The sequence below is a fragment of the Natator depressus genome, chromosome 26, assembly GCF_965152275.1.
Source record: "Natator depressus isolate rNatDep1 chromosome 26, rNatDep2.hap1, whole genome shotgun sequence".
Classification (NCBI taxonomy): Eukaryota; Metazoa; Chordata; order Testudines; family Cheloniidae; genus Natator; species Natator depressus.
In genome coordinates this window covers 15,170,686-15,197,857 of record NC_134259.1, presented here as the reverse complement: position 1 = coordinate 15,197,857, position 27,172 = coordinate 15,170,686, and the positions used below count along the sequence as shown (strand labels likewise).

The following is a 27,172-nucleotide window of genomic DNA, read 5'->3' as shown; positions in this document are numbered from 1 at the left end:
TCCCCCACAGTTCCACCCAGCTTCCGCTCACCCTCTTTGGCCTGGGTTGCCCCCATAACACCCTCCCCCACCCCCCCAGGAGCTAAGCTCGCTCCCCCCACACCCCCCGGGGCTCCCAACTCAGCCTTCAGCTGTAACACCCAGGGCAGTAGCAGACTCATCAGCCTCTTTGCATGGTGCAGCCAGCAGAGGGGGATGGCAAGCTGCCTGGGTGAGCCAGGGTGACATGCCTGGCCTGCAGCCTTACCCCCACGCAGGGTTTGATGCCTGCGGATACTGGGCACCAGCACCCCAGCATGGACCAGGGCCCCAAAGGGCATGTGCACCGGGGAGGCCAAGTCTGCAGTCCAAGCCCTCTGCCTTCCCAGGCCTGTCAGGCCAGCCCCCCAGCCGGTGGAAATGCCCTTTGCCAGACAGAGCACCGGGACCCCTGGGATGCTGGCTCCCAACAGTCACGGGCAGGCGAGTGAAGCTCAAAGAAGGAGGTTCCCCTGGATTTGCCCATGAGCTCCCAGACCCACAATGCTCTGCAAGTGGCCCAGGCAGTGAGGAGGGAACCCAGAGCTGGTGGCACACAGAAGTGGTTGGTCTTCTCTCTCCCCACAAGGCTCCGGGGCCAGCCACAGCCATCTTCTGCGGGAAGCAGAGCCCTGCCCAGAGGAAATGCAGGGCAGATGTTATAAGAAGCACACAAGATCTTTTTCAGGGGAAAAGGCAATACGCCGCATAAAGCACAGAAGTGAGGAACTGTGCTGAACTGGCTAGCGCAGCCCTACTGGTGAGCCCCCTGATACCCTGGCACCCCAATATTCACCCCTGTGAATGTTTTGTACAAATATGCCTTGTAAGTAGGCCCCTACCAAATTCACAGCCACGAAAAATGCCTCCTGGAGCATGAAATCGGGTCTCCCCCTGTGAAATCTGGCCTTCTGGGCGCTTTTACCCTGTGCTATGCAGATTTCACAGGGGAGACCGGTGCTTCTCAGACTGCGGGTTCTGACCCAAAAGGGAGTTGCAGGGGGGTCACACCGTTTTTTAGGGGGGTCGTGACATTGCCACCCTTACTTCTGCGCTGCCTTCAGAGCTGGGTGGCTGGAGAGCAGCGGCGGGTGGCTGGGTGCCCAGCTGAAAGGCAGCGCCCCGCCAGCAGCTCAGAATTCAGGGTGACAATCCCAGGCCCCCCTTCCTTCTGCCCTGCTGCTGGCGGGGCTCTGCCTTCAGAGCGGGGCTCCCAGCCAGCAGCTGCCGCTCCCCAGCCGCCCAGCTCTGCAGGCAGAGCCCCCGCCAGCAGCAGCGCAGAAGGAAGGGTAGCCGTACTGCCCCCCCCCACACACACACACAATAACCTTGCAGACCTCCCCCCTTCCCACCACCACCGCTCCTTTTTGGGTCAGGACCCCTCCAATTACAGCACTGTGACATTTCAGATTTAAATAGCTGAAATCATGAAATGTATTATTTTTAAAATCCTATGACTGTGAAATTGATCAAAATGACAGAGAATTTGGTAGGGCTCTACTTGTGAGGTATCATTCTAAAAGTCTTGATCGGCTCGACATTAATATCTTGTTGGATTGCGTGTGCTGTGGTCGTGTGTGAGGTTATGAAGGTGGGCTGTGTACGTGTTGTGTTGTGAGGTTGAAAACACCCACAAGCAGCCTTTCAGATACAACAGTCAAAAGGCCAAGCAATGCTAATGGCTCACTGAGAAAATGCACTCAGGCACCAGGATTACCCCAGGACCTGTGTGCAAGAGAAACCTCTCAGAGATAGCTCTGCACCATGGGAACTGCTTGACCCAGGTCACAGAGGAAGAGCTTTCAAGCAAGAGGGAAGAAGATATAAAAGGGGGAAATGACATCATGGGCAGGTACTCACTCTCCCTACAACACACCTGGAAACCCCTGAGGAATAAACACTGAACAGGGAGAAGTGATGGTCCCAGGCCAAGGGAATTTTAGCCTGTGTATGAAAACCTGGGAAACCCATGTTGCAAAGCCAAGGCAGCATTTTGTAGTTCACAAATTCATTTTATGTTTTAATCTAAACCAGTGTACGTTTGCCTAAGGTGCCTGGGGAAAATCTCAGCTCGGCTACCACAAGTGTGCATGGTCCTCTTCACATTGAGGGAGAGGCGGACCGGGTATTAAACACACATACTGGCCAGATTGGAGCAGGGCAGGCCGGTACTGCTCTGGGGTCCCAAGCTGGGAGGCTGGCGGTTGGAGAGCCTGCGTGTAACTGCAGCTGGGTGTGTCCCTATCTGTGTGAATGCTGGTGAAAGTGCAGGCTGGAGGGCTTTGCAGCTTGTCACAGCAGCACAGGGTGAGAGGGAGTCCAGGCTGGTGGGTCAGAGGGCTCAGTTCCAGGTGGCACGCAGGGGAAACCCATCACAGCCCCTCCTCTCCATCTCTCACCCACAGCGCCACTCAGTTTCCGGATTTGACTGATCTGTCGCTCCGCTCCGTGGTCACACAGAATAGTATTTATAAGGGCTAAAAACTCTCATGCTTCAGGGCAAGAGCTACCACTAATGGCTGGAGTCAGGAAGGAAAACTGCCCATAGCTTTCAAGGCCAGAAGGGACCGATGTAACCATCTAGTCTGACCTTCTGTATATCAGCCCACCCCCCACGTATGCTCCCCCCATGGGAGTGCCTGACCTGGGCTGCTGAATCCCTGCTCCAGCGTGAGAACTGTGACAGTGGGGCTGCAGAGCTGTTATGCAGAGAAAACTACACAGGATCGTTTCAGGGGACAAGACAAGACGTCACGTTTATTATACCACAATTAGATTTATGGCCAATAACTAATATCTAATACCTGTGTGTACACACACACACACACCCAAATGTCACACACACACACCCAAATGTCACACACACACACACACACACACACACCCCCAAATGTTCTGCAGCTGCTGTATAGTTACCAGTCCTGAATGTAGCTTGAGTTCGTGGCTTGGGTTCGTAGCTTGTGGCGGCTAACTGGCCAGGAAAGCCGGGCACAAGGAAGGGCTGGGTCTCTGTGGGGCATGCACCGATGCCCTTCCATGTTGGCAGCAGAATGTTACCCTCCAAAGTCTTCCATCTCATCCATCCTTTTTTTAGGCTTCAGTTTGAATCCAGAGTCTATAGGTCTTGCTGTGTCACGCTGCCTCTGGGGTCGGTGTGACTGATCATCCGTCAATTGCAGACATGACTTTCAGCTTTGATGTTTCTTCAGTTGTACTTTTGTCCTTTTCTTTTCAGGGTGGACTCTTCTTGCTTTGTCAGGGCTGTTGTCTGCATCTTCAGCCGTTGGTGTTTACACTTATTTCATCAGGACAGGCTGGGGCTGGAGGTTGAGTCCATCATCCATCCATCCCTCATTCCCACATCTAAACTACACTAATCAGATTACAGCCGGGTTTTGCAAAATGAAGGTTGCAGCAGGGTTTACAAAATGGAGTGAGCATTTAATAAATGGAGTTTGGGACAAGTTAAAATGGAGTTTGAGTTACACCATGGACACGTGTAAGGAACGACAAACAGGGAGCAGAAGTCACAATGTTGAAGCTGTGCAGGTTTCAGTGATTTAAGCAGCAACTGGGTTGAAAGTGAAACTCAATTAGCCAGTCCTTCCAACCCTGAGAGTCCATGATTCTCTGATTCTCTCTCTCCCTTGTGGGTGTTTTTTGGTTTCCTCATTCGCTCTGCAGCAACGCTCCTCTTACCTAAGCTTAAAGATCGCTGCATTGCCCCAAAATCCTGTGGGGTTTCCTCTTCAAGTGAGTTATGACCAAAACAATTGGAAGGTGAAAGTGGGGATAGGGACGTGCTGAACCTGGGACATAGGAGGGTGGCAGCTTGGGAGTGCTGATTAACCCGGTGTGCGTGTTTGTGTGTTCGTCTGGTTCTGGGGCTGCAGGAACCCAGCCCTGGGGAACTAGGTCCTGCAGGACAGCTCCCTTGGGGGGCACTTGCAGCAGGGAGAAGTAGAGCTCCGTGTGAGAACACAAGTGACACAAGCAGTCCATGGATAGACATACAGACCCCCCACCCCCCAGAAGAGTAACCCTAATCAATGAGTGGGGGCAGAGATCAGCCGCAGCGCAGGGTGCCCCGGCCACGCCCCAGTCCCTGCCCTGTGCTGGCGGCTGGGAGCAGGGCAGGCACAGAGCCCTGCACAGCAACGGGGGCAGCATGGGGCAGGGGATCCTCTGGGAACCTCCCTCCCCTCCATGCTCTAGGGCTCCTAACACCCCTGCAGCAGGACCCTCGAGGCCGATACACCCCCCGACCCTAGAGATCCTGCCTCATGTACCCTGGCCCCCCCGGCCAGCAGCAGGACAGGGGGCAGGTCCAAGGGAAGATGTGGGGAGCCTTGCAGAGTGAGGGGCAGGGACCCCACCAGCAGAGGAGCCCTGAGCTGCTGCTGCAGCCTGGGCCACTTGTGGACACTGAGGTTTCCTGGGGGGCAGGAGGTGTTTGACGCTCACGTAAGCTGCTATTCCTGTCCCACCCCCTGCACCAGGACGGGGGGGCTCCCCACAGCACCTGGTATTGGCTCCTGGGGCCCAGGAACGGGGCGTGGCCGCCCCCCTCAGGGGATATAGGGCCAGGGAGCGAAGAGACGAGGCGACTACCTGGGAGGCCAGATGACCGCAGCGCTACTGCTCGTCTCCCTGCTTGCAGGGGCAGCTGGTAGGAGCTGGGGGGGGGCCTTTGAGCCCCCGAACAACACAGGGAAATCAATGCCTAAGGGATGGGAGATGAACCCAGGTGTCCAGAGAGGGGGCCCAGGACAGCAGGAGGCCTGAGTACCCCTGCCTGAGATGGGGCAGAGGGGTGAGAACAGCCTGTTAGCCCCGAGCACCTCGGCCGGGTCCCCACCCCACCCCTTGTCCACTAGCTCCTGTCAGCACCCCCACTGCTTTGATCATCCCGGTCCCCATCACCCGCTCCCGCCACTCCCCTCTATTGTCCCTCCCCTCTGGGCTCCTCGCCCCCCCATTCACTCCATGCTCCCCCTGCGATTCTCCCCCCCCTTGTGTCTCTTTCCCCTATTTCCAGCTCCCCTCGTGAAAAGAGTTGGGGAGCTGCAGGTCCGGAGTGAGGGGCACCAACAGACCTGTGAGGGGAGCCCAGGGCTCGGGTAGCAGGGGGCTGCGGGTCAGGAATTAGGGGCACCGGCTGAGCTGGGGGGTGGGGAACCCAGGGCTGGGCTGGCAGGGGGCTGCGGGTCAGGGCATCAGCAGAGCTGGGGGGGCCCTTCATTCTGCCAGTTCTCTCCACTTCCAGCCCTGGCCCTGCCGGGGGAACCCCCCGAATGCCTGCAGGGCCCTGAGTTTTGGTGCCGGGACATGGCCACAGCAGCCCAGTGCAGCCAGCTGCAGTTTTGCCTGGAGTACGACTGGGACGAACTGCCCGAGGTGAGCGAGCTTTTGCCTCCGGGGGCTCCGGTGCCTCCCGGCTGGCACCAGAGGCTTATTCCCATCCCTCCCAGACCCCAGCGCAGGCTCCTGCCCTTAGGGGGCCCACGGTACGCCCCTGGGGGGCCCTGATTCTCCTCCGCCAGCTCCAGAGCCCAAACCTGTCACTGGGATGCGCCTTCACTGGGCACTGAGGGGCCATGCCCACTCCTGCGTCAATCACGGGCAGGGGGTCCCAATGGCAGGAGGCCAGGTGGCATCCCACACAAGCATCCCTGGCTTGGGGCCTGTAGAGCCCCCGAGAGCAGCCTGCCCAGTCCAAACAGTTCGGACCCGGTGTGCTTCCCTCCCGCCCTCCCCCCGTCACCCCCGCTGCCCCAGGACCCCACGCACCCAGAACGGGCGGCCCCTGCGGACGGGTTGGGAGGTGACCCGGCTGCTGTGTCCCGGCACAGGGCGCTAACGAACGGCAACCCCTGGTGAAGTGCTGGGTGTGCAAAAAGGTCATCAGCAAGCTGAAGAGAATGGTGTCCAACACGCACAACGAGGTAAGGACCCCCCACCGGGCAGCGAGTGTGCAAGAGGGCATAGAGTGCACGGGCCAAGGAGGGGGGCCTAAGAGTGAGTGTGCTAGGGTGGGCACGTGCCAGGCGGCATGGGAGGGTGGGTGAACACATGCAAGGGAGAGGGCAAGGGCAAAGGCGAGGGTGGGTGGGTATGTCTGAAGGAGTGTGCGAGGGTGGGTGGAAGCATGTGAGGATGGGTGGGTATGTCTGAGGGAGTGTGCAAGGGCGGGTGGGAGTGTGAGAGGGTGGGTGTGCACCAGGCCCCAGCCAGTGCCTGCCCAACACTCCCCTGCCATCCCACAGAGCAGCGTGGCAATGGCCATAAAGAAGATCTGCTCCACCTTCATCCTCGGCTGGGCAGGCAAGTGCCACCACGTGGTGGATCAGTACGTGCAGCCCATCGAGGACGGGCTGGCCAAGGACGAGGAGCCCCGCAACATCTGCATCTCCATCGGCATGTGCAAGAGCCCGGGCCACGCAGGTGAGGGGGAGGGGCTGCCCCGAGCCCACCGCGCCCAGCTGAGCAGACCCCTGGGGAGCTGGGGCCGGCGTGCTGAGGGCTGGGCACCAGGCTGGCTCTGTGGGGCCCCTGGCTCTTGGAGGGCAGAGCTCAGGTCTCCCCCGCAGCCTCCCGCCCCCTCCCACCAGGGATCAGGCCTGGGGGAACCAAAGTCAGGGCGTTTGCCAGGATCCCACCTCCCCCAGCTTGGCCCATGGGTGCCCCCCGCTCCCACCTGGGCTGGGAACCCAGCGGGGGAGGGGGTGTACTACTGCTGTCAATGGAGGGGGAGGGGGCTTGCTCCTGGGCACGGGAGCTGTGGGGTCACCCAGCCCCAGCCCTGCGGCCGGGCTGCTGCCCTCTGGTGCCCCCAGCTGGCCATGGGTCCCTGCTGCCCAGCGCCCCCCCACCGCCGAAGCTGCTCCTCCATCCTGTCTCCCTAACCCCTGCCTGAGCGCCTGGGACCCACAGCTGCCTGACTCCCCCCGCCCCCCGTTCTTCCCCCGGACTTTCCCAAGCCCCACCTTGCGCCGCGAAGGGCCCTCGTCTCTGCCCACAAACCATCTCCGACCCCGCGAGGGCACTTGAGACCAGGGAGCGCTCAGGGCTGGGCAGCCTGCCCACATCAAAGGAGCCGCTCCGGAGAAAAGCGATTTCACAAGAGTGGCAGCTGCGGAAGTGGGCGCGGTGCCCCCCTCCGCAGGAATGTGCTGCCCACCCCTCCCCCCACAGGGATCGGGGGCCGGCGGAGCTAAAGGGGCTCCGCTCAGCCACCCCATGGGCTGATTTCCAGGGCTCTGGCCGGGCCCAGCCCTGCACAGCCTGTCTCCTTCCAGGGGGCTGTCAGAGCAGAGCACCCCCTCGGTCTGACCCACAACCCCCACTCTGGGCTCTCTGCTCACAGCCGCCATGCACCCCTATCTGGGGAGGCACAGACCACGCTGGATTCCCAGCCCTCCCGTGTGGGGCGTGCGGGGCCAGGGCTTGGCTCTGCCAGCTGCAGCCAGGAGGAAGGGGGCTCAGCCCATCTCTGCAGAGCACCCTGTCCCCCCACAGCTCTGTGCACCCCTTCCTACAACCTCTCCCCGGGCCCCAGCCCCAGCCCCAGCCCCAGCCCCCTCGCACCCATCCCCATGGGCAGCGCTGGCCCAGTGCATGTCGCTCTCTAGTGGCCGGCCCCTGTCACTACACCAGCCGGCTGGAGTTGCACCCTTAGCTCAGGTGTGAGCGACTGGGCGCTGAGTGCCCCGGGTTCAATCCCTGCGGGGGGACGCAGGGTCCGTGGTCATGGCTGTGAGCGGCCGGGGGACTGGGCCCTGGCTGGGTGGCAATGGCTGAGATAACACCCATGTTCTCCGTGGTCTCCAGGGTGGCAGGATCCTGGCCTGCACCGGGCCCCGGCTGCAGAGAGCCTGGTGGATGCCTCGGGACCGTGACGCCCTCTGCCAGGTGAGGGCAGAGCTGAGGGGATGGGCTGGGCCACAGATGGGGGGCAGAGAGTGACACTGACTAGGTGAAAATGGGGGCGGGGGAAGGGCAGGTGGTGGGGCACTGATGCCAGGGTGATGGGCGTGACGGACAGATCCCTGGGGGGGCGCATTCAGCACTGTGGGGGTAGAGTCACAAGCTCCATGGGGTTCTAGGCTCGATCTTCCCTGACCAAGGGCTGGGCGCTGAGCAAAGCGTGGGGCCCAGGGCTGCTACCCTGAGCTGGGAAGCCTGGCCGATCTGGGCCCAAGTTTGGGGGTTTCGGTGCCCCCTGGACAGGGACCAGTCCAGGCAGTGGCAGGGCAAAGCCTCCCCGTCCTGCCATGGCCACGGAGTCCAGCCCCAGGGCCCAGCCCCAGACCAGACGCCTTCTCCGGGGGCAGTGTGGAGCTGGGGCCCCTCCTGCCCCTAGTGCTGGCTGGTCCTCCCCCGCCCCCAGAAAGCCGAGGCCTGCCTGGCCCCACAACCCGCCCCGGTGTCTGGGGGCGTAGCCAGGGACCAGCCTCCTGGTGCCCCATGAGTGCCAGCTGGGGCCATGCCATGGGGCAGCTGAGCCAGCTCATGGGGGCGCAGGGCTGGGCACTCCCAGCCCAGTGGCTTTGTCCCCAGTGGGGCGTGAGGACCACCGCTCCTCCGCTCTGCCCAGGGAGCCCCGGAGGATGGTGCAGTGCCCCAGGGGTGGAGCACACGTAGCCGTGGGGGTTTGACCCGAGGCCCCACAGATCAGCTGGGCTACTGGGGAGAGGGGTGTCCCCTAACTGCCCCTCTGCCTGTCCGGCCTGGGTCAGGCACCCCGATTCCCTGCACTGAGTCTGTCTGTCTGTCCCTCACTGGCCTCTCTCTCCTCCTCAGATGGCGCCTGAGCTTTGGGTGGCCAGGGCAGAGCGGAGCCCCTGCAGCGCCCGTAGCCCCGGCCAGGAGGGGCTGCCCCCAGCTCTGACACCCAGCCGGGAACCTGCCTTTGCCGCCCGGCCTTTCAATAAAGCTTCTGCCTGCATGCAAATTGGCTCCCCTTCGTGTCAAGCACCCCCAGCCTGCGGGTGCAGGTCTCGCCACTCAGCTGCCAGGCAACTAACCGGGGGGGCCCTACACCCAGCGTAGCTCTACTCCTCCCCCTCCCCCTGGGGGCTGCCCCCTTCCCCCTCTTCCCAGGGGGCTCTCGCCGCTGCCCCTGCAATGCACTGCGCCCCCCCCCCAGGACCCCCACCACAGCTCTATGCCAGCTCAGACTCCCCGCTGCCCTGGGGTCTCCGATCCAGCCCGGCTGAGCAATGGGGTGCCCTGACTCCTGCCAGCGGGTCGCCCCTGGGGCCGGAGCTGGGTCTCAAGGCGATTCTGTATGTGGGGGGCTGGGCACAGACAGACCCTCACTCCCAATCTGTGCTGCCCGCTGTCACCCAGAGGGGGCCCCCCCAGGATCGGGAGCGGCTCCCCCATCCCTGGCGTGGCCTGGGGCCATTGGCTGCCAGGAACCGGCCCCCGAGGGTCCTTGTGCTGCAGGGAGAGGCCAATGCCCACAGCCGAAGCAGCTGAGCCCCTCGGGGGCAATGTCAACACGCCCCGGGTGGGGCAGGCGGGGACCTGGGCCCCCATCACGGGGTGGGTGGCGGCAGCAGGAGCCCAGGACTCCATGGCGCCACAGGCCTGGGGGCACATGCCCTGGGCCAGGCCCCGACCGCCTGGGGCACAGTCCTGCCCGGGGGTGCGTTGGGGCAATCCAGGGGCCTGGCAGCTGGGCCCGGGGGGGAGGGTAGAATGGGGCCGTGGGACTGGGGCAGGCTGCATACGGAGCTGGTGGGGTTTCGCACCTGCCAAACAGTGACCTCATTTCACTCCCCCTTCCCCCCCACCCCCCGCAAACAGCCCCCAATCCTCAGCAAAGGGGCAAACATGCGACTCCCCCTGGCCCAGCCTGGTGGTGAATGGGCCACTCCGGGGCTGTTTGCTCAGCTGGGCCAGCCTCCGAGTGGTGTGGGGCTGGATCCTGATCTAGGGCTGGGGGTCTGGCCCTGCTCGGTCTAACCCCCACTCCCGGTCCAAAGCGCCCCAGCCTCCCTGGGGTCTTGTGCAGCCCGAGGCTCTGACACAGGGAGCCCCACGCCAAGTGCCCCCCATGTGCCCTCGGACAGGCACAAGGCACGGGGGCTGGGTCACACACCCCACATTTGGGGGGATTCCAGGCCTGGGCTCAGCCACAGACTGAGCCCTGAGCGTTCTGGCCAGGTCACATGGGGGCCAAGCCCCCATCGGCTCACCACAGACAGAAAGCTGAGTCAGACTGCAAACGGCACCTTACAGGGTCCTACCAAGGGGCAGGCAGAGATGGGCAGCCAGGGCTAGGATAGCAGGAGCTGCAGATCCGGAGTGAGGGGCACCAGGGCTGGAGCCCAGCCAAGTACTTTTGCCTCTGAGCCACTCACTTTGCTGAGTTTAATCCAAGCCCCACCCCTGCTCCTCCAGGGTGATCCTGGCCACAGCCCCATTGGCCGGGCCGGGCCCCCCTCGCCCAGCATGGCTATAAATGGGGCGCGGGATGCGGGTGCTCGAATGCTTGAGCTCAGCATGCCCGGGTCCCAGCTCCTTCTGCTCGCCCTGCTCTGCGGAGGCTCAGGTAGGGACAGCCACAGGGACTGGGCTGCCCCCTTCCACCCCTGCACCGGGGTGGGGCATCGGCCCCACGGATCCAGCCAGGAGGGTGCATGGCCCTGGGCTGGGAGGGGAGCGATGGAGACATGAGGGGAGCCCCTGATGGAGGCATCTGCGAGGCGGGGGGACCCCTCACAAGGCAAGGGCTGGGGGCTGAGAAGTGAGAGCCGTGGGGAGTGGGGTGTAGGGGACCCAGCCCAGCCCCTGGGGGAGTGATGAGATGGGACCTCATGGTCCTTCCTGCCCCAGGCTGGGGGAGATGGGACAGGGACGGTTCTGTCAGCTCTGCCCTCCAGGCCCGGATCTCCTCCCCAGTGATGGGCGCATGGGACGGAGGCAGGAGGGGCCCTTCCACAGAGTCCTTCACTCCCCACAATGGGCCAGAACTGCTCCTTGGACCCGGGGCAAACCCCTGCATCACCACCCCATGTGCAGTGCTAGGGTGCCACTGGGTCACCATGGGACATCAGTGGAAACACAGAGCCTGGAGGGGCAGCTGCAGCCCAGCCATGGGAGAGCTCACAGTGTAAGAGTCCAGGGGACAGGACTTGGACTCCTGGGTTCTCTCCTCAGCCCTTGGAGGGGAGTGGGGTCTAATGATTTGAGCGGGGGGCTGGGAGACAGGACTCCTGGGTTCTATCCCAGCTGTGCTGCTCACTCTGTGTAACTTCCCTTTCCCGTGCTGTACCTCAGTTTCCCCATCTGTAAAAGGGGCTAATGCTGCTGGTCCACCCTGGGTAAGTGCTTTGCGATCCTGAGATGCAGAGACCTCTAGAAGGGCTGATCTGGCTGTGGGGAGAGAAACCTCTGACTGCCAGACCTGGTCACCTGGTTTTGACAGAGTCTTTCAATGACTTCCCGCAGCCCAGTTGCCATTCTGTGGCTGGTGTCGGCTTTGCAGGTGTGGACCGGCCAGCTCAGCCACATTGGAGCATCCCCTTTGGAAACATGTCCCATCTTTGACGCTGTTGTGTGGGTGGGGAATTCGGCAGAGGCTGGTGGAAGATGCAGAGCCAGAGAACGCTCCCAGCCGGGGCAGATCACCACCTCACATGCCCTGGCTGCTTGGGCTGGGTCTCCGCCGGGGCGTTGCGTCAGGAACTCAGGCAGTTCTGGGGATCCAAGCTCATGCTTCAGGGCACAGGGATCAGGAAGGCTTTCTTCCGGCAACTCGCAGAAGCTACTAGATCGCACGCCCTGGTTCTCATGGGTGACTTTAATTTTCCTGATATTTGCTGGGAGAGCAATACAGTGGTGCATAGACAATCCAGGAAGTTTTTGGAAAGCGTAGGGGACAATTTCCTGGTGCAAATGCTAGACGAGCCAACTAGGGGGGGAGCTTTTCTTGACCTGCTGCTCACAAACAGGGAAGAATTAGTGGGGGAAGCAAAAGTGGATGGGAATCTGGGAGGCAGTGACCATGAGTTGGTTGAGTTCAGGATCCTGACACAGGGAAGAAAGGTAAGCAGCAGGATACGGACCCTGGACTTCAGGAAAGCAGACTTTGACTCCCTCAGGGAGCGGATGGGTAGGATCCCCTGGGGGACTAACATGAAGGGGAAAGGAGTCCAGGAGAGCTGGCTGTATTTCAAGGAATCCCTGTTGAGGTTACAGGGACAAACCATCCCGATGAGTCGAAAGAATAGTAAATATGGCAGGCGACCAGCTTGGCTTAACGGTGTAATCCTAGAGGATCTTAAACATAAAAAAGAAGCTTACAAGAAGTGGGAGGTTGGACATAAGACCAGGGAAGAGTATAAAAATATTGCTCGGGCATGTAGGAATGAAATCAGGAGGGCCAAATCGCACCTGGAGCTGCAGCTAGCAAGAGATGTCAAGAGTAACAAGAAAGGTTTCTCCAGGTATGTTGGCAACAAGAAGAAAGCCAGGGAAAGTGTGGGCCCCTTACTGAATGAGGGAGGCAACCTAGTGACAGAGGATGTGGAAAAAGCTAATGTGCTCAATGCTTTTTTTGCCTCTGTCTTCACTAACAAGGACAGCTCCCAGACTGCTGCGCTGGGCATCACAACATGGGGAGTAGATGGCCAGCCCTCTGTGGAGAAAGAGGTGGTTAGGGACTATTTAGAAAAGCTGGACGTGCACAAGTCCATGGGGCCGGACGAGTTGCATCCGAGAGTGCTAAAGGAGTTGGTGGCTGTGATTGCAGAGCCATTGGCCATTATCTTTGAAAACTCATGGCGAACGGGGGAAGTCCCAGATGACTGAAAAAAGGCTAATACAGTGCCAATCTTTAAAAAAGGGAAGAAGGAGGATCCTGGGAACTACAGGCCAGTCAGCCTCACCTCAGTCCCCGGAAAAATCATGGAGCAGGTCCTCAAGGAATCAATCCTGAAGCACTTACACGAGAGTAAAGTGATCAGGAACAGTCAGCATGGATTCACCAAGGGAAGGTCATGCCTGACTAATCTAATCGCCTTCTATGATGAGATTACTGATTCTGTGGATGAAGGGAAAGCAGTGGATGTATTGTTTCTTGACTTTAGCAAAGCTTTTGACACGGTCTCCCACAGTATTCTTGTCAGCAAGTTAAAGAAGTATGGGCTGGATGAATGTACTATAAGGTGGGTAGAAAGTTGGCTAGATTGTCGGGCTCAACGGGTAGTGATCAATGGCTCCATGTCTAGTTGGCAGCCGGTGTGAAGTGGAGTGCCCCAGGGGTCGGTCCTGGGGCCGGTTTTGTTCAATATCTTCATAAATGATCTGGAGGATGGTGTGGATTGCACTCTCAGCAAATTTGCGGATGATACTAAACTGGGAGGAGTGGTAGATACGCTGGAGGGCAGAGATAGGATACAGAGGGACCTAGACAAATTGGAGGATTGGGCCAAAAGAAACCTGATGAGGTTCAATAAGGATAAGTGCAGGGTCCTGCACTTAGGACGGAAGAACCCAATGCACAGCTACAGACTAGGGACCGAATGGCTAGGCAGCAGTTCTGTGGAAAAGGACCTAGGGGTTACAGTGGACGAGAAGCTGGATATGAGTCAACAGTGTGCCCTTGTTGCCAAGAGGGCCAATGGCATTTTGGGATGTATAAGTAGGGGCATAGCGAGCAGATCGAGGGATGTGATCGTTCCCCTCTATTCGACATTGGTGAGGCCTCATCTGGAGTACTGTGTCCAGTTTTGGGCCCCACACTACAAGAAGGATGTGGATAAATTGGAGAGAGTCCAGCGAAGGGCAACAAAAATTATTAGGGGTCTGGAACACATGACTTATGAGGAGAGGCTGAGGGAACTGGGATTGTTTAGTCGGCAGAAGAGAAGAATGAGGGGGGATTTGATAGCTGCTTTCAACTACCTGAAAGGGGGTTCCAAAGAGGATGGATCTAGACTGTTCTCAGTGATAGCAGATGACAGAACAAGGAGTAATGGTCTCAAGTTGCAGTGGGGGAGATTTAGGTTGGATATTAGGAAAAACTTTTTCACCAGGAGGGTGGTGAAACACTGGAATGCGTTACCTAGGGAGGTGGTAGAATCTCCTTCCTTGGAAGTTTTTAAGGTCAGGCTTGACAAAGCCTTGGCTGGGATGATTTGACTGGGGACTGGCCCTGCTTTGAGCAGGGGGTTGGACTAGATGACCTCCTGAGGTCCCTTCCAACCCTGATATTCTATGATTCTATGATTCTAAGGGATTCTTAGTGCTGTGCCCAACGACCAGGTGCATTATTGGGGCTTCTCCTCCCCCAATGTATCCAGCACTGGCTGCTGCTGGGCTGGAAGAGCAATTGGGCAGATCCAGTGGTGACGCCCCTGGGCCTGGTGACTGGTGTCCTGGGGGAGGAGGGGGCTAGGAATGGAGGGGCAGGGGATGGGTTGTGGTCCCGCCCAGCTCCCCCTCCGAACAACCAAAACACAGGGAGGGGGAACAAAGGGCTGACGGCACATCCTGCGTGGGCAGCCCCACTCCCCATGGGGGGAGTCCGTGTCTGGGCTACACAGGGGCAGGGGACCCTCCCCAGGGCAACTCAGTGGGGTGGGTCCCTCTTGGCGCCGGTGTGTGAGCAAATAGGGCAGGAGGGGTCTGAGAGTTTCTGGTGCCCTGTCCCAGAGCCCAGAGGGTCAGATCGAGCGCCCAGCCGGCGGATGGACAGGTCCCCTGGATCCAACGTTGTTCTGTACTGGGTCTGATAACATGCTCATCACCGCTGGGGTGGGAGGGACGGAGAGGGGGACAGACGGATGGATGGAGAGAGGGAGGGAGGGATGAACAGAGGGACAGATGGAGGGATGGAGGGAGGGAGGGATGGGGAGACGGAGAGAGGGATGAGGGGACGGATGGATGGAGGGAGAGAGAGACAGATGGAGGGACAGACAGAAGGATGGAGGAGGGGAGACGAAGGAATGGGGGGATGGAGAGAGGGATGGAGGGACGGGGGGATGGAGGAATGGGGGGATGGATGGAGGGACGGAGGAATGGGGGGACAGATGGAGGGATGGAGGGACGAGGATGGAGGGACGGGGGGACGGAGGGGGCGTTGGAGAGAGGACAGCTGCCCCAGCACGGAGGCTGTCTGTCCCTGGTGCCGACCAGGCCCCAGCTGCTTGTCACTAACCGGGCCTTGGCCTCTCTTGTTCCTAGCCCTGGCCGGGAGGCTGCTGGCCCAGCAGGGCTGTGCCGAGGGCCCGACGTTCTGGTGCCGGAGCCTGGCGACGGCCGTGCAGTGCGGTGCAGTGCAGAGCTGTGCCCGGGCCGGGTGGAACCAGGCTGCTAAGGCAGGTCCCGTCCGTGCCCCGCAAGCTGCCACGGTCGGGCTGTGTGAGATGCTGGGGCGGGGGGAGACAGGCCCCCAGCAGCTCCCCCAGGCCCTGGGCTCCGGGCACCAGCCAGCGACCCTGCAGCTCCCCCGCGCTGAGCATGGCTGGCACTCCCCAGGCCCCAGATGGGATGACCCACCCGGGGAGTGGGGGAGCCAGGGCTGCTCTCTGGCCCCGCGAAGGCCATTCCCTTCCAGTCGGGGGGCAGCGGCTCAGACAGAGGTGTGTGCCATCAGACCCACAGGTCCCGGGTTCAGGGCCAGCGGGGGGGCCTGGCTAGGAGCAGTCAGCGTGTCCCCAAGCCCCAGGGGGCTTGGCCTCAGCCCCATCCAGGGAGCCCTCGGGAGGCCGGCAGGGAGAGAGCTGGGTGGGGCCAGAACCGCAGGTCCCAGGAAGGGGGGTGGCCACAGCTGGCCCTTGGTCTGCGGGGGTGCTGCAGCTGAGCGGCCCTGGGGTCCCCGCAGGAGCCATGGCTAGGGGCTTGGTGGGAGCCATGAGGCAGGGTCCAGGGGGGCTGCTGGCTCAGCCATGAGGCAGGGGCACTGGGGGGGTGCCCTGGGCACGCTGGCCCCAGGCCATGCCCTGCTGACGGGTGTGGGGGGAGCCAGAGGAGCAGCTGGGGCCCTACAGAGGGGCCCTGACCCCAGCCCCCTCACACTCAGCCCCTGACGTGGTCTCTCCCCCACCAGGAGGACATGTGCGCGGACTGCGGGCAAATCATCACCATCCTGACTCGCATGGCCAAGGATTCAGCCTTCAAGGTATCATGGGGGGCCAGGGCTAGTTTCTGCTAGGCCTGGGGAGCGGGGGCTGGCCACAGCCCAGGCTCTGCCCCACTCACATCCTCCTTCCCCCCACAGGACAGCATCCAGAAGTACCTGACCCATGAGTGCACCCTGCTGCCCCTGAGCATCCTGGTGCCACACTGCCAGAAGGTGGTGGACACATACTTCACCCTCTTCATCGCCTGCCTGGAGGGGCAGATCGTAAGTGGGACCCACTTGGCCCCCTCCCCAGGGTGGGGGAGGATCCCTATTGCCACCTGACTTTCAGCACCGAGCAAATCAGATAACGGGGGGGCCCTGCTGCCCTCACTTGATGGCACCATGCCAGGAAATAAAGCCACCCCCATGGGCTAGCAGCCCAAGGGAGCACTAGCCACACAGCTGGGACATGGGCTGGTGGGGAAACTGAGGCACGGAGCGAGGAGGATTTACCCGGGGTCCCAGTGAGTCCGGGTCAGAGGCTAGGACTAGAACCCAGGAGTCCCAGCCCTGTCTGCTCTACCCCACTCGACCCCACTCCCCAGCCAAGGCCAGTCCTGCTGCCCGATCCCTTGCTGGACCCAGCAGGCACCAGAGACTGCCCTGGACTCACTGGCAGATGCTGTGCCAAGGGGATGGTAACCCAACCCACTGAGCCCCAGTCTTGCTCTGCCGGTGCCCGTGGGCACAAGGGCTGGGCAGTGCTAGCTGGTCACCCCGCGTCATGATGGGCTGGGGTCACTCTGTCGTGCAGGGTCTCTCCTCCTGCTAGTCCTGCCTGGCAGACAGGAGAGCAGCACTGGGGCAGATCGGATCAGAACCGGGGCACAGCCGAACTGGGCAGTTCCAGAAGGGGGCGCAGGCAGAGACACCCCACAGCCAAGGGGTTCCACAGCCCCCTGCACCACGGGGATCCGCCCCTCCAGAGGAATTCCCGGCCCCAGGGGTCAGGCAGTGTCAGAACGCAGGGGGCTCCCCACTGCATCACTTGTGGATCCCAGGGCACAAAACCACGTCCCCCTCCACTCCCGCCTCCGCTCCCCCACATGTCACTGACCACTGCTCTGCCCCTCAGAAACCCGCCTCCATCTGCGGCAAGCTGGGCCTGTGTCCCACGGACCCGTCGCAGGACAAGAGCCTGGACAAGTGTGTTCTCCAGCTGCTGCAAGGTCTCCACCTGGACCTTCCAGATGGTCAGACCCAGGTACAGGCACCTCCACCCCGGCTGGGCCCAGTCCTGCTGCCATGTGGGGTCCCACTACCTACTTCAGCAGGGCTGATGTGCTGAATTCTGGGGGCAGCTCCCCCATACAGAGGGCCAGCACCAGGCCTAGGTGCCCACACGTCCCCCCCACACCCTGGGTGTCCCATGACACCACAGAGACTGACACCAAGCCCATCCCTGCACCATGGAATCGGGCTCCTGGATCCCAGCTTCACTGACAACCCCCGATGACTGACAAGGAAACCCTCCCGGCGCAGTCTGGCTGCCTGAGTCTGCTTAGAGCCTGAGCCCATCACTCTGAGGGACAGCAGGGAAGCTACCTAGCCTTGAGCTCATAGAGCTGGGTCCTTTAGGTCAACCAGAGGCTTGGGCAATTAGATTCTCAGGTTCAATGCCTGCCCTGGGGCACGTAACGGGAGTCCCAGGGAGCCACACTGAAGTTATTCAATTAGGGTAACCTGCAAAGAATGGGGCAGACAATCCCCAAAGCTGGTGGATATTCCAAAACTTAGATTTACCCAGCCAGCCCAAACCAGCTTCTGTAGCACCTCCCTGGTTACCCAGAAGCCAACACACAATTCCCTCAAAGCCACCCAGCCTCAGGCCTCCACCCAGACACCCAAGTCAAAGCTGATGAGGGTTATGGGAAATCTTATTCATTATATAAGAAAGTTCTACCAATCCCAAAGGATCGGACACATCACCTGCCAGTTAATGAATATTCCAGATCTTACCCAAATACATGCTACAGTCAGTTCTTATTAACTAAACGAAAATTTATTAAGAGATTGTTGGTTAAAAGATCAATACGCATACAGACATGAGTACAGTTCTGAGATCAGATTCATAGCAGAGATGGTGAGCTTTGTAGTTCCAAAATGTTCTTTCAGAATTAGTCCATAGGTTATAGTCCAATGTCCATATTCAGGGTGATCCAGGCGGGATTGGAGAGCTCAGTCTTATGACTTAAACTGCTCCTGCATGAAGCATCAAGCAGATCTGAGATAAAAAGAATCAGGTCCCTAGGGTCTTTATACAGTTCCAGGCCTTCTCTTGACAGCTCAGAGTCCCTAGGCGAACAATAGACAATCATGGAGACTTTGAAGTAGACCTATTTCCTAAGCATCACTGGTAATTAGCTACATGGATTAACATAAGGCAATTTATCCATTAGGCAGTTTGTCACTATAGCTATTGATTCAGAGATCAAAAGGGAATATTAACATTTAGATGAATCTTGGGTGAAATAATGTCATTGTCTATATGTCTCTATAAAGTTTGTGATAGACAGGGACTGTCTGTTTACATGGCTAACATTTAACAAGGTATGAGTACACTCATACAATTAGTATCACCTCTAATTCTTTAACAATATAGGTTTGCATTTCAAAGTTCTGGCCTATCTAACATGGAATGGCCCTAATTACCATTCACATACTTTTCAAACATGTCTCTAAAGGTTGAATTTGGGTCATTTATCCTGCAGGATGCTTAACCCTTTCTGGCCATGCGTCACACCCTCAGCGTGAGATTTGTGTAGACGGAAGTATTTGGAGCTCCTGGATACACCTTAAGGACCTCCCAATATTGATATGAGCTGTGTTTATATTGAATTCTTTGTAAGGCCAATGATGCATCCTTTGGCCCAGGTTGACAACTTAGTCCATACTCTGTCAAACACTCTAGTGATTTCAGGGTTGAGCCTATGTGTTAACATAGACATCGATGTTTTTCAGCGAGCGCTGACTTTGACATTTAGCCATGAAGGCAGTGAGCTGTTGTACCTCAGTTTCCCTTTTTGCACAGCAGTCCAAGCTTGTAATGGTTTTTCTGCTGTGGAAAGTTTTAGGATTGTGTATAGGCGTTAGCTGTGAAACCTCAGCTTATTAGGCTTTCTAATACAAAGTGCGTTCTTATTGCCTCAAACAGCATGCTCATAAGGGTTTCGATTACATAGTGTGTTTTCATGTACCAATCTTAACACATTTGAGGATTTTTCCCATAAGTCATGTTTTTGGCGTCAGCTGTGAACTAGTTACAAGAGTTAACATTCGCATGTATATTAACATCAAATCTATCACAAGTGTACAAGCACAGTCATTTTTCTCATGCCAAGCCTTTTGTTTAGCTAAATCATTCTTTAGGTCAGCATGTTCAATATCCCTTTTGAACCTTTGTAGATTTTCCTTTACCTCAGGGTTTTTCTTAACATAGACACTTAGTTTAACCACGTCCTCGGGGCTTCGCTATTTTAGAGATGAGTGAGGCAAGTCTGTAAGGGCACTTTGCCTTTCAAGGGTCAGCTTGCCTTCCTTCTTTTCCCTTTGTAGATGGTTGAAATTTGAGCTTTCTGGTATACCTTAGTCTGTGGGCTCGCCAGCTATGCTCTTATTGCCAGTCACTGTGGGCAACTTTGTTCCTCCCTTGTCAGCTAGGTAATTTGCATGGACAATGTGCCTTAAAGAGACACAACCATTTTCTATCATTATGTCCGAACTACAGTTCTCCTGCTTTTCAGCTACCAATTTCTGCATCCACAAGGCATCAGATGCATTAGAGCTTGCTAAGAAATCACCTGATGTATCCAAAGTGTCTATGGGTCTCTTCACAAGGCTGCTCTGCTGTGTAAAGCCAGGAATCCAGCCCTCCTTTTGACCTGAGACACAAACTGTTCACTTCCAATATCAATTAATGAAGCCTCCTTTAAGCTATCTACACTGGATTTTTCCAAAGCAAAGTCATCTTCATTTCAAAGAATCATAGAATCATAGACTATAGGGGCTGGAAGGGACCTCAGGAGCTCATCTAGTCCAACCCCCTGCTCAAAGCAGGACCAATCCCCAACTAAATCATCCCAGCCAGAGCTCTGTCAAGCCTGACCTTAAAAATATCTAAGGAAGGAGATTCCACCATCTCCCTAGGTAACGCATTCCAGTGTTTCACCACCCTCCTAGTGAAAAAGTTTTTCCTAATATCCAACCTAAACCTCCCCCACTGCAACTTGAGACCATTACTCCTTGTTCTGTCATCTGCAACCACTGAGAAGAGTCTAGATGCCAGCCCCACTCTCTGCCCCAGCTGCTGGAGCTGACCCTGTTCTCTTTTCCCAAGGGAGGCCCCAGCAAGGACCTGCCATTCCCGCTTCCGCTGTGCTGGATGTGCCGCTCCTTCGTCGGCCGGATAGAGTCCACCATCCCCAAGGTGCTGTGCCCACCATCTGCCCCCCCCCCCGGGGCATCACGGGAGAGACCCCAAAGCTGGCCACCAGCTCCAGTCCTGCCCAGGATGGTAGCAAACGGGAGGCTGTGAAATGAGCTAGGCAGGTCTCAGTCCGGCCGGCGGTGGTTGGTACAGGTGCTGGCAGCCCAGAGGGAGATGCCCAGGGCTGAGCTCCCAGGGCAGGGCGTGGGGGACACTCGCTCTGCCACGTGGGAAATGCCTGAGGAAACTAAAGTGCATTTTAGCTCTGAAAAAATGACTCGGGGAGCAGCCCTGCTCGCTCCACAGCTCCTCTGGGTCCCCTGCATCCCAATGCAGCCCCGGGAGAGCTGGACCCTCCCCGTGCTGGGCAAGAGGTGCCATCGGTCACCTTCAGGGATGGGGCTGCCCCCAGGGCAGAACCGAGAGTGACTGGAATTCAGAGCCTGGCTTGGCTGGCTGAGCCGAGGGGGAGCATGAGGGGCTGGCAACCGGCAATGCCAGTTCGTTAGGGCAGTGGGGGTGTCCCCATGGGGACAATAACTCCAGGCCCCCTTGAACTGGAGAGGAGGGAGCAGGAATCAGGACCTGAGGGAGTTCAGCCTTTGTTTTGCTCCCAAATTGGGACAAAAAATCAAAGTGTTTCTATGGGAAAATCTCCAAACGTGTTTCATTCGGAGTCGGTTCAACACTGACACCAAACTGCATCTTCCCAGGGTGCCATGGTGCCTCATGTCCCCTGCCCACGCTCTCCCCTAGGGGCTGGACTCACTAGCCAAACTACATCTCCCATGATGCACTACATGGCTCGGTTAGCCCACACACCATTGTGCATCATGGGAGATGTAGTCCAAGTAGGGGAGAACTACAACTCCCATGAGGCACCACAGGCAGATGCAGTTTAACATCAAACTGACTCAAAACCAAACACTTTGGTTGGAGTTTTTCATGAGGAAAATTTCAATCGTTTGCAGAAACGGCATTTTTGGTTGGAAACTAAATTCAGAAGAAAATTCCCAGTCCGCTTGAAGGACACTTTAGGCCCCCAGCCTGTGAGCCTGGAACTGCCAGCGCCCTGTGGCAATTCCTGTGCAGCAGCTCTGCCCAGAACAGCAATGCCCAGGGTAAATCTGAGCTATCAGCCCTCGCACCCTGCTCACGGTTCATCTCAGCTGTTTACATGGTGCCAGGCATCCATGCTCGGGGCCGCTGGCACCACACTGCAGAGAAACACCTGTGCAGCCTAAATTGCCTCCTGCAGTGGCAGCTGCAGCTGGCATCTGTGCCCAGTGGGCACAGGCCAGGACAGTGGGGCAGACCCACCCCAAGGGTGACATGGATAGTCAAATAATGGCTTTTCCGTCCAAAAAGAAATGGAATTTTCCTGATTTTTTTCTATGAAAAACAACCATTTTCAGTAAAAAAAAAATTTGGGTAAAAATCTCTGGGTTTTGGTCAAAGTTCTTTGTCTTTTAAAAATGGAAACATTTGATCTAACCCTTGAAATTCGATATCAAAATCATTTTAACTTAAAAAAAAAATTGAGGAGTTTTTCCATCCACAAAATGAAAAAAATGGCAGGATCTTTTGGGGAAGAACCTGGAATTTTCCAAAATGTCCAGCAAAAAAACAACAGGTCTACCCAGGGCCTCGCTGCAGCCACTCCTGCCACAAGAGCTGGCCTGGGGGGAAGGGGACATCACTAGGGGGGCAAGGGGTAAGAGAGTCGAGGGGGAGGCACTGACTCAGGCCGTCTGCCCTTCCCCCAGGGGGCCATCGCCAAGTCCATGTCACAGCTCTGTCATCTCTTGCCGGGCACCATCGGTGGCATTTGCCAGGGCCTGATGGAGAAATACACCACCACTGTGCTGGACCTGATCCTGGACAAACTGGGCCCACGGCTGATCTGTGGGATGCTCCTCATGTGTGCCACGGGGGAGAACTGCGGCCCGGGTGAGTCCTGGCCCTGGCCCTGCTCTGCTGCTCCTGGGCTTGGGGGTTGGAGCGTCTACACTGCATTTTAACCCTAGGTTCAGGATTTTCAGACCCGTGCTTGAACCTGGGGCTTTGGTATCCACACTGCAGTGTGCAGACCTACCAGCTTAACTCGAGCTCGGACCTGCCAGCCCTGCAGCGTCCCGGGATCTGGCCCTGGGTTAGCACAACTGCAGTGTAGACACAAGGGGGGTTAGGCTTGAGCCCAGGTTCAAGCTATGGGCTTACATTGCAGTGTAGACACGCGAGAGAGCAGGGTGTGCTGGCCCTTGAACGGCAATTCCCCGACCCAGTACTAGGCTGTCATGGCTGCAGCCCAGAACTGAGGCATTCTGGGATTTGTAGCCTGAAGCGATGCCGGGAGGTGGAGCCTGTGGCACCAAGGCATGCTGGGATGTGGGAAGGCTATAAATAAACTGCGTTTTAATGCTGTCCTGGCCAGGCTGCCTTGGTCCTGGGCTGCGATGGCCCCCGGGGGTAAGACCAGGGCACTGGGGGAGACGTTCCCTGCGGCTCGTGTGTGTTTCACACCTGCCCCTGGCTGCTGCCACGCTGCCCCAGCCTTTGTGTCTCTCACGTTGCTCCCTGTTGCCCTGCAGAGCCGCCCCTTGCCCGGAGCACCGAGTGCCAGGCCTGCGTCACTGTCACGGGCCTGGCGAAGTCGACCGTGCAGGTGAACAGCACTGTGGCAGACGTGGAGGCAGCTCTGCTTGGGGCCTGCAGCGGTGCCCACCTGGGCTGGCAGGAGGTGGGTGCCAAGGCTGCTGGCACTGATGCAGGAGGGATGAGGCCAAGGGGCATCGGGTGCCCTCCCCAACTGGCTCCTAGTTCCCAGCTCCTCCCCAATGTCCCGTTTCCACGGACATGGTGGTCAGTGCCGGGGGATGTGACATGATGAGCGGGGTTCCTGGCAGGCAGAGCGGGGCTGGAGGGTCTACATGAGGGGCTCTCTGGGAAGGTGGGGTCCATGCTGTGCTAGTGTCTGAGCTCCCTGCCTGGCGGGGTCCCAAAGGCCTTGCCCTTGGGGCCATGAGCCATGGGGTCTGGCCCACGTGGCTCTCCCTGCAGGATCGAGACCCTCACAGGTGAAGCCAGCCGTGCCCCTGAGATCTGCAAGGAGCGCCTGGGGAGCAGCAGAGTGTCAGTGGGGAGGGAGTTGGGGCTCCACAGACAGAAGACCAGGTGGAGATACTAACCTGCCTCCTCCCTCCCCAGTGCAAGAGCTTCATCGAGCAGCACCAGCCCCGGCTGCTGACCTTGCTGCCAAAGGCCTGGGACCCCCAGAGCATGTGCCAGGTAAGAGCCACCTCCTGGTGACATGACGTAGCCACAAACACCCCCATCCCCAGCCAGGGATCCAGGCCACTTGCCCCAGCCAGATGGCGCCGGGACCTGAAAGGAAAATCCTGGAAGACTCTCTGAGCTACTGCGGCCCCCAGCCGGGCTCCCCTCCCCAGCTCCCTCCATCGCCACTCAGAGGGGAGCTGCCCCCGCCCTGCTCCCGAGGCTGACGGGCCTTGTGCTTTCTCTGCCACCTGCACACAGGAACTGGGCGCGTGCAAGGCTGGGACGGGCCCTGCTCCCGGAGCCGAGGGCTGCACGCAGGGACCAGCCTACTGGTGCTCCAGCCTGGAGGCTGCCGAGCAGTGCCAGGTGAGTACCGTACCAGGGGAGGTGGACACGGGCAAGGGCCCAGCGGATGCACACTCAGCTTTGCCTCCCCTCACTCCCCTAAGAGGCCCCTTTCCACCCCAGCTTCCCACCCTCCAGGCAGGCGGGAGACACAAGCCCTGCTCCAGGTCCATCGTGAGGCATGGGGGTCCCTTTTCCATCATCACTGGGGCCCAGATTCCTCCTGCCTGGGCTGGAACATGAGCGGGAGGGGACCCTGTCTGGCCCTAACGTCTCCTCTCCCCGTTCCCTTCCAGGCTGTGCAGCACTGCCAGGCCCATGGCTGGGCATAGCCGGAGACACGCCAGGCTGCTGAGCCAACTCTCCCCTGCCTGCGCCCCCAGCCCAGCCGATCCCCCTCCTCCACCAAGGGCAGCCTCCACTTTCAGTCTCGCCCCCTCGAGAGCGATTTCTTCCCCTCTGCCACCCCCTCTCCGGCCAGCCTTGGCTACCTCCTCAGTGCTGCTGTCCCACGCCCATGCTCTGCCCAGGGCGCGTGCACCAAGAGTGACGCCTGCGGCTCCAGGGCTGTTGGGTTAGGCCTTGGGCTGGCTCACAACGGCTTGGAGAGATCTGCAAGTGGCCTCCTTGCTGGGGAGACACCTGCCTTCGTAACTAGCCAGCTGGGGCCAGGGCGAGCAGCTGGGCTGAGCTGCATCGCTGCGATTCCTGTGCGGAGCCGGAGCTCATGTCAGACCTCCAAGGCCCCTGGCTAGAATTGCCAGGCCAGGCCAGCCCCACCGGGCAGCTCCCTCACACGCCTATAAAGGGGGTCCAAGGCAGCGTTTGGCACGTGCTGCATCTCCCAGGCAGCCGTGGCCTGAATCCCTGCGGAGATCCAGCTACGTGCTGAGACCCTGTTGATGAGCAACTTAGGCAGTCGCTGTGCAGGGCGCTGGCTCCCCAGAGAGCACTCTGGGCCCTGGTCCTGGGAGACCTGCAGCTGGCACTAGGGCTGGACTGCACCGTAGACGGGTGGGAGAGGAGAAGTGGCCAAGCTCTGTATCTTGCCAAGCTTCTGTCCCTCCTGGGCCGCCGCCGAGTGCTCCTCAGAAAGGGGGAGCTGGCCCACAGCCTGTCCACTTACAACTCCCACTGCCAGCAACACCAGCCCAACTGTGCCCTTAACAGGCCCCTCCACAAGGGATGTGGCTGCTGCAGGGAGGAGACGCCCCCCCTCGGGGCTGGGCAGATCCCATCCTGCACTGCGAGCATGACACAGTATTTCATGCACCTGCAGGAAGCATATTCTAACCGCTCTGCTCCTGCACCCCTGGGCCAGCAAGGGGCCTGGGTGCGATGCAGCTGCCTCCTCCTCCCCTCCCCTCACAAAGGGAGCAGCCTCCAAGGGACGTGGCCCCTGCAAAACTTTGGCTCCGAGATTGAGGCATTACATCCATTGGCTGATGCCGGGAGGGGGGGGCAGGGGTTAAAACACAACACACTCTATTCCCTGCCCCAGTGCCACTGAGAGCCTGCTAGCCACGGGGCACTGGGCCAGAAGGGAGCCATGGGGGCTGCCTGCTGTACAAGAGAAGAGTCTCACGGCAGCGGAGTCCCAGCAAGAACCACACGCTGGCTTGACTCCCACATCAGAAGATGCAAACTCCCCCCACTCCGAGCTTCGCTGCAGAGAGAAACCCACAGCAGCCTCTGCACACCAACCGCACGTCCGAAACGCCCCCAAGGTTCAGCTGCTTCAGAAACCCACCCCCTGAGGGTCAGCCCCTCTGCTCCCCTGGCTTGGTGTAGTGGGTGAAGGCTCCAGCTTGCTGTATGGAGAAATGTGCCTGACAAATAAAGCTTTGGATTCACACTGGCTGGCCAGGGTGAGATTACAGCCCTTCACGTCCCCTCCAGCCCCTTTCTGGTTCCCTCTTCACTCTCTATTACCCCACATTGATGATTGCTGGGGTTTGTTTGTTTTTTTAACATCCTTCCCATGCCAGTGTTGGCAGCCAAGGCCAATCCAGGCCCCTCCATTCCTCTCTGGCGTTGGCTGCTGCTTCCAGTGGCTCTGTGGGACTGAGCGCCACCAGCCTGCCCTCCTGTGAAGGGTTCAAGAGGCTTCTCTCGGCCACCCTCTTTCCTCCCATGACTTGGCTCCCACATGACAGCTTCCCATGGGAGTCCAAACAGGCCTCCATGTGCCCTCTGCTCACGGCAGGCAGTTCCTCCGATCTTCTGGCTGGGGAAGACGCCATCCCCCCAAAGGCATTTTTTCTCAAAAGTGTCTGGCCAACCTTTTAGTAGCTCCACAGCACCTGTGGCTGCTCATTTGCACTGAGCGTAAAGCTGAATTCCCATTCGACCCCCACAAACACAGGATGGTTAATACACCTCTTTTAGAGGCTCCCTGCACTGGCTGTAGGTTCATGGGCCGGGCTGTCGGTGACTGTAAACAACAGAGCAGGAAGCAGTTTCATGAGGATTGTACTTGGGAGGGGGTATGTGAAAAAAGGGACAATTTCCCAGCCAGGCCCCCGGCTCAGGCTAGTCCTGCTGGTTTTCACTGGTGCTGTTACAGCAGCTGATAAAGCTCCAGCAGCTCTAACGCCCACGGTCAGAGCAGCAGAGTGTAAAACCCGCCAAGAACCAACCACGACAAAGAGCGGATGCTCCAAGCCGGGGGAGATGGTATTAGGGCAGGACAGATTTCAGTTACCTGTGCATTTCAAGGGGCAGATGGGGCACTTTTGAAAACCACCAGGCATCTATCTGCAGTTAAAAATCCAGCTCTAAGATCCTAAATCCCTTGTGAAAGCAGGATATGGGTTCCTAAATCACCTAGTTTCTGACCCTTTGACACTAAGGTCCTAGGAGCTCCTTGCTGGGGGAAGATGTGCCAGCACAATGCAACATGTGAATTTAAACCAGTGCAGCATGCTGGGTGCTGCTCTTATTTCCGTTTCAGAGAGGCTCATTGG

At 58.7% G+C, this 27,172-nt stretch overlaps 1 protein-coding gene across 1 annotated transcript; it reads left to right on the top strand.

The window, feature by feature from the left end:
* The first annotated feature begins 10,519 nt into the window (after window positions 1–10,519).
* SFTPB (surfactant protein B) lies at window positions 10,520–26,019 on the top strand. The gene is made up of 11 exons (XM_074939914.1): window positions 10,520–10,579; window positions 15,217–15,350; window positions 16,082–16,153; window positions 16,253–16,378; window positions 17,232–17,360; window positions 20,493–20,582; window positions 22,349–22,532; window positions 23,174–23,322; window positions 23,790–23,870; window positions 24,120–24,227; window positions 24,503–26,019. The coding sequence occupies exons 1-11, from the start codon at window positions 10,531–10,533 to the stop codon at window positions 24,536–24,538; spliced, it is 1,158 nt and encodes a 385-aa protein (XP_074796015.1). The 5' UTR covers window positions 10,520–10,530; the 3' UTR covers window positions 24,539–26,019.
* Window positions 26,020–27,172: the final 1,153 nt, after the last annotated feature.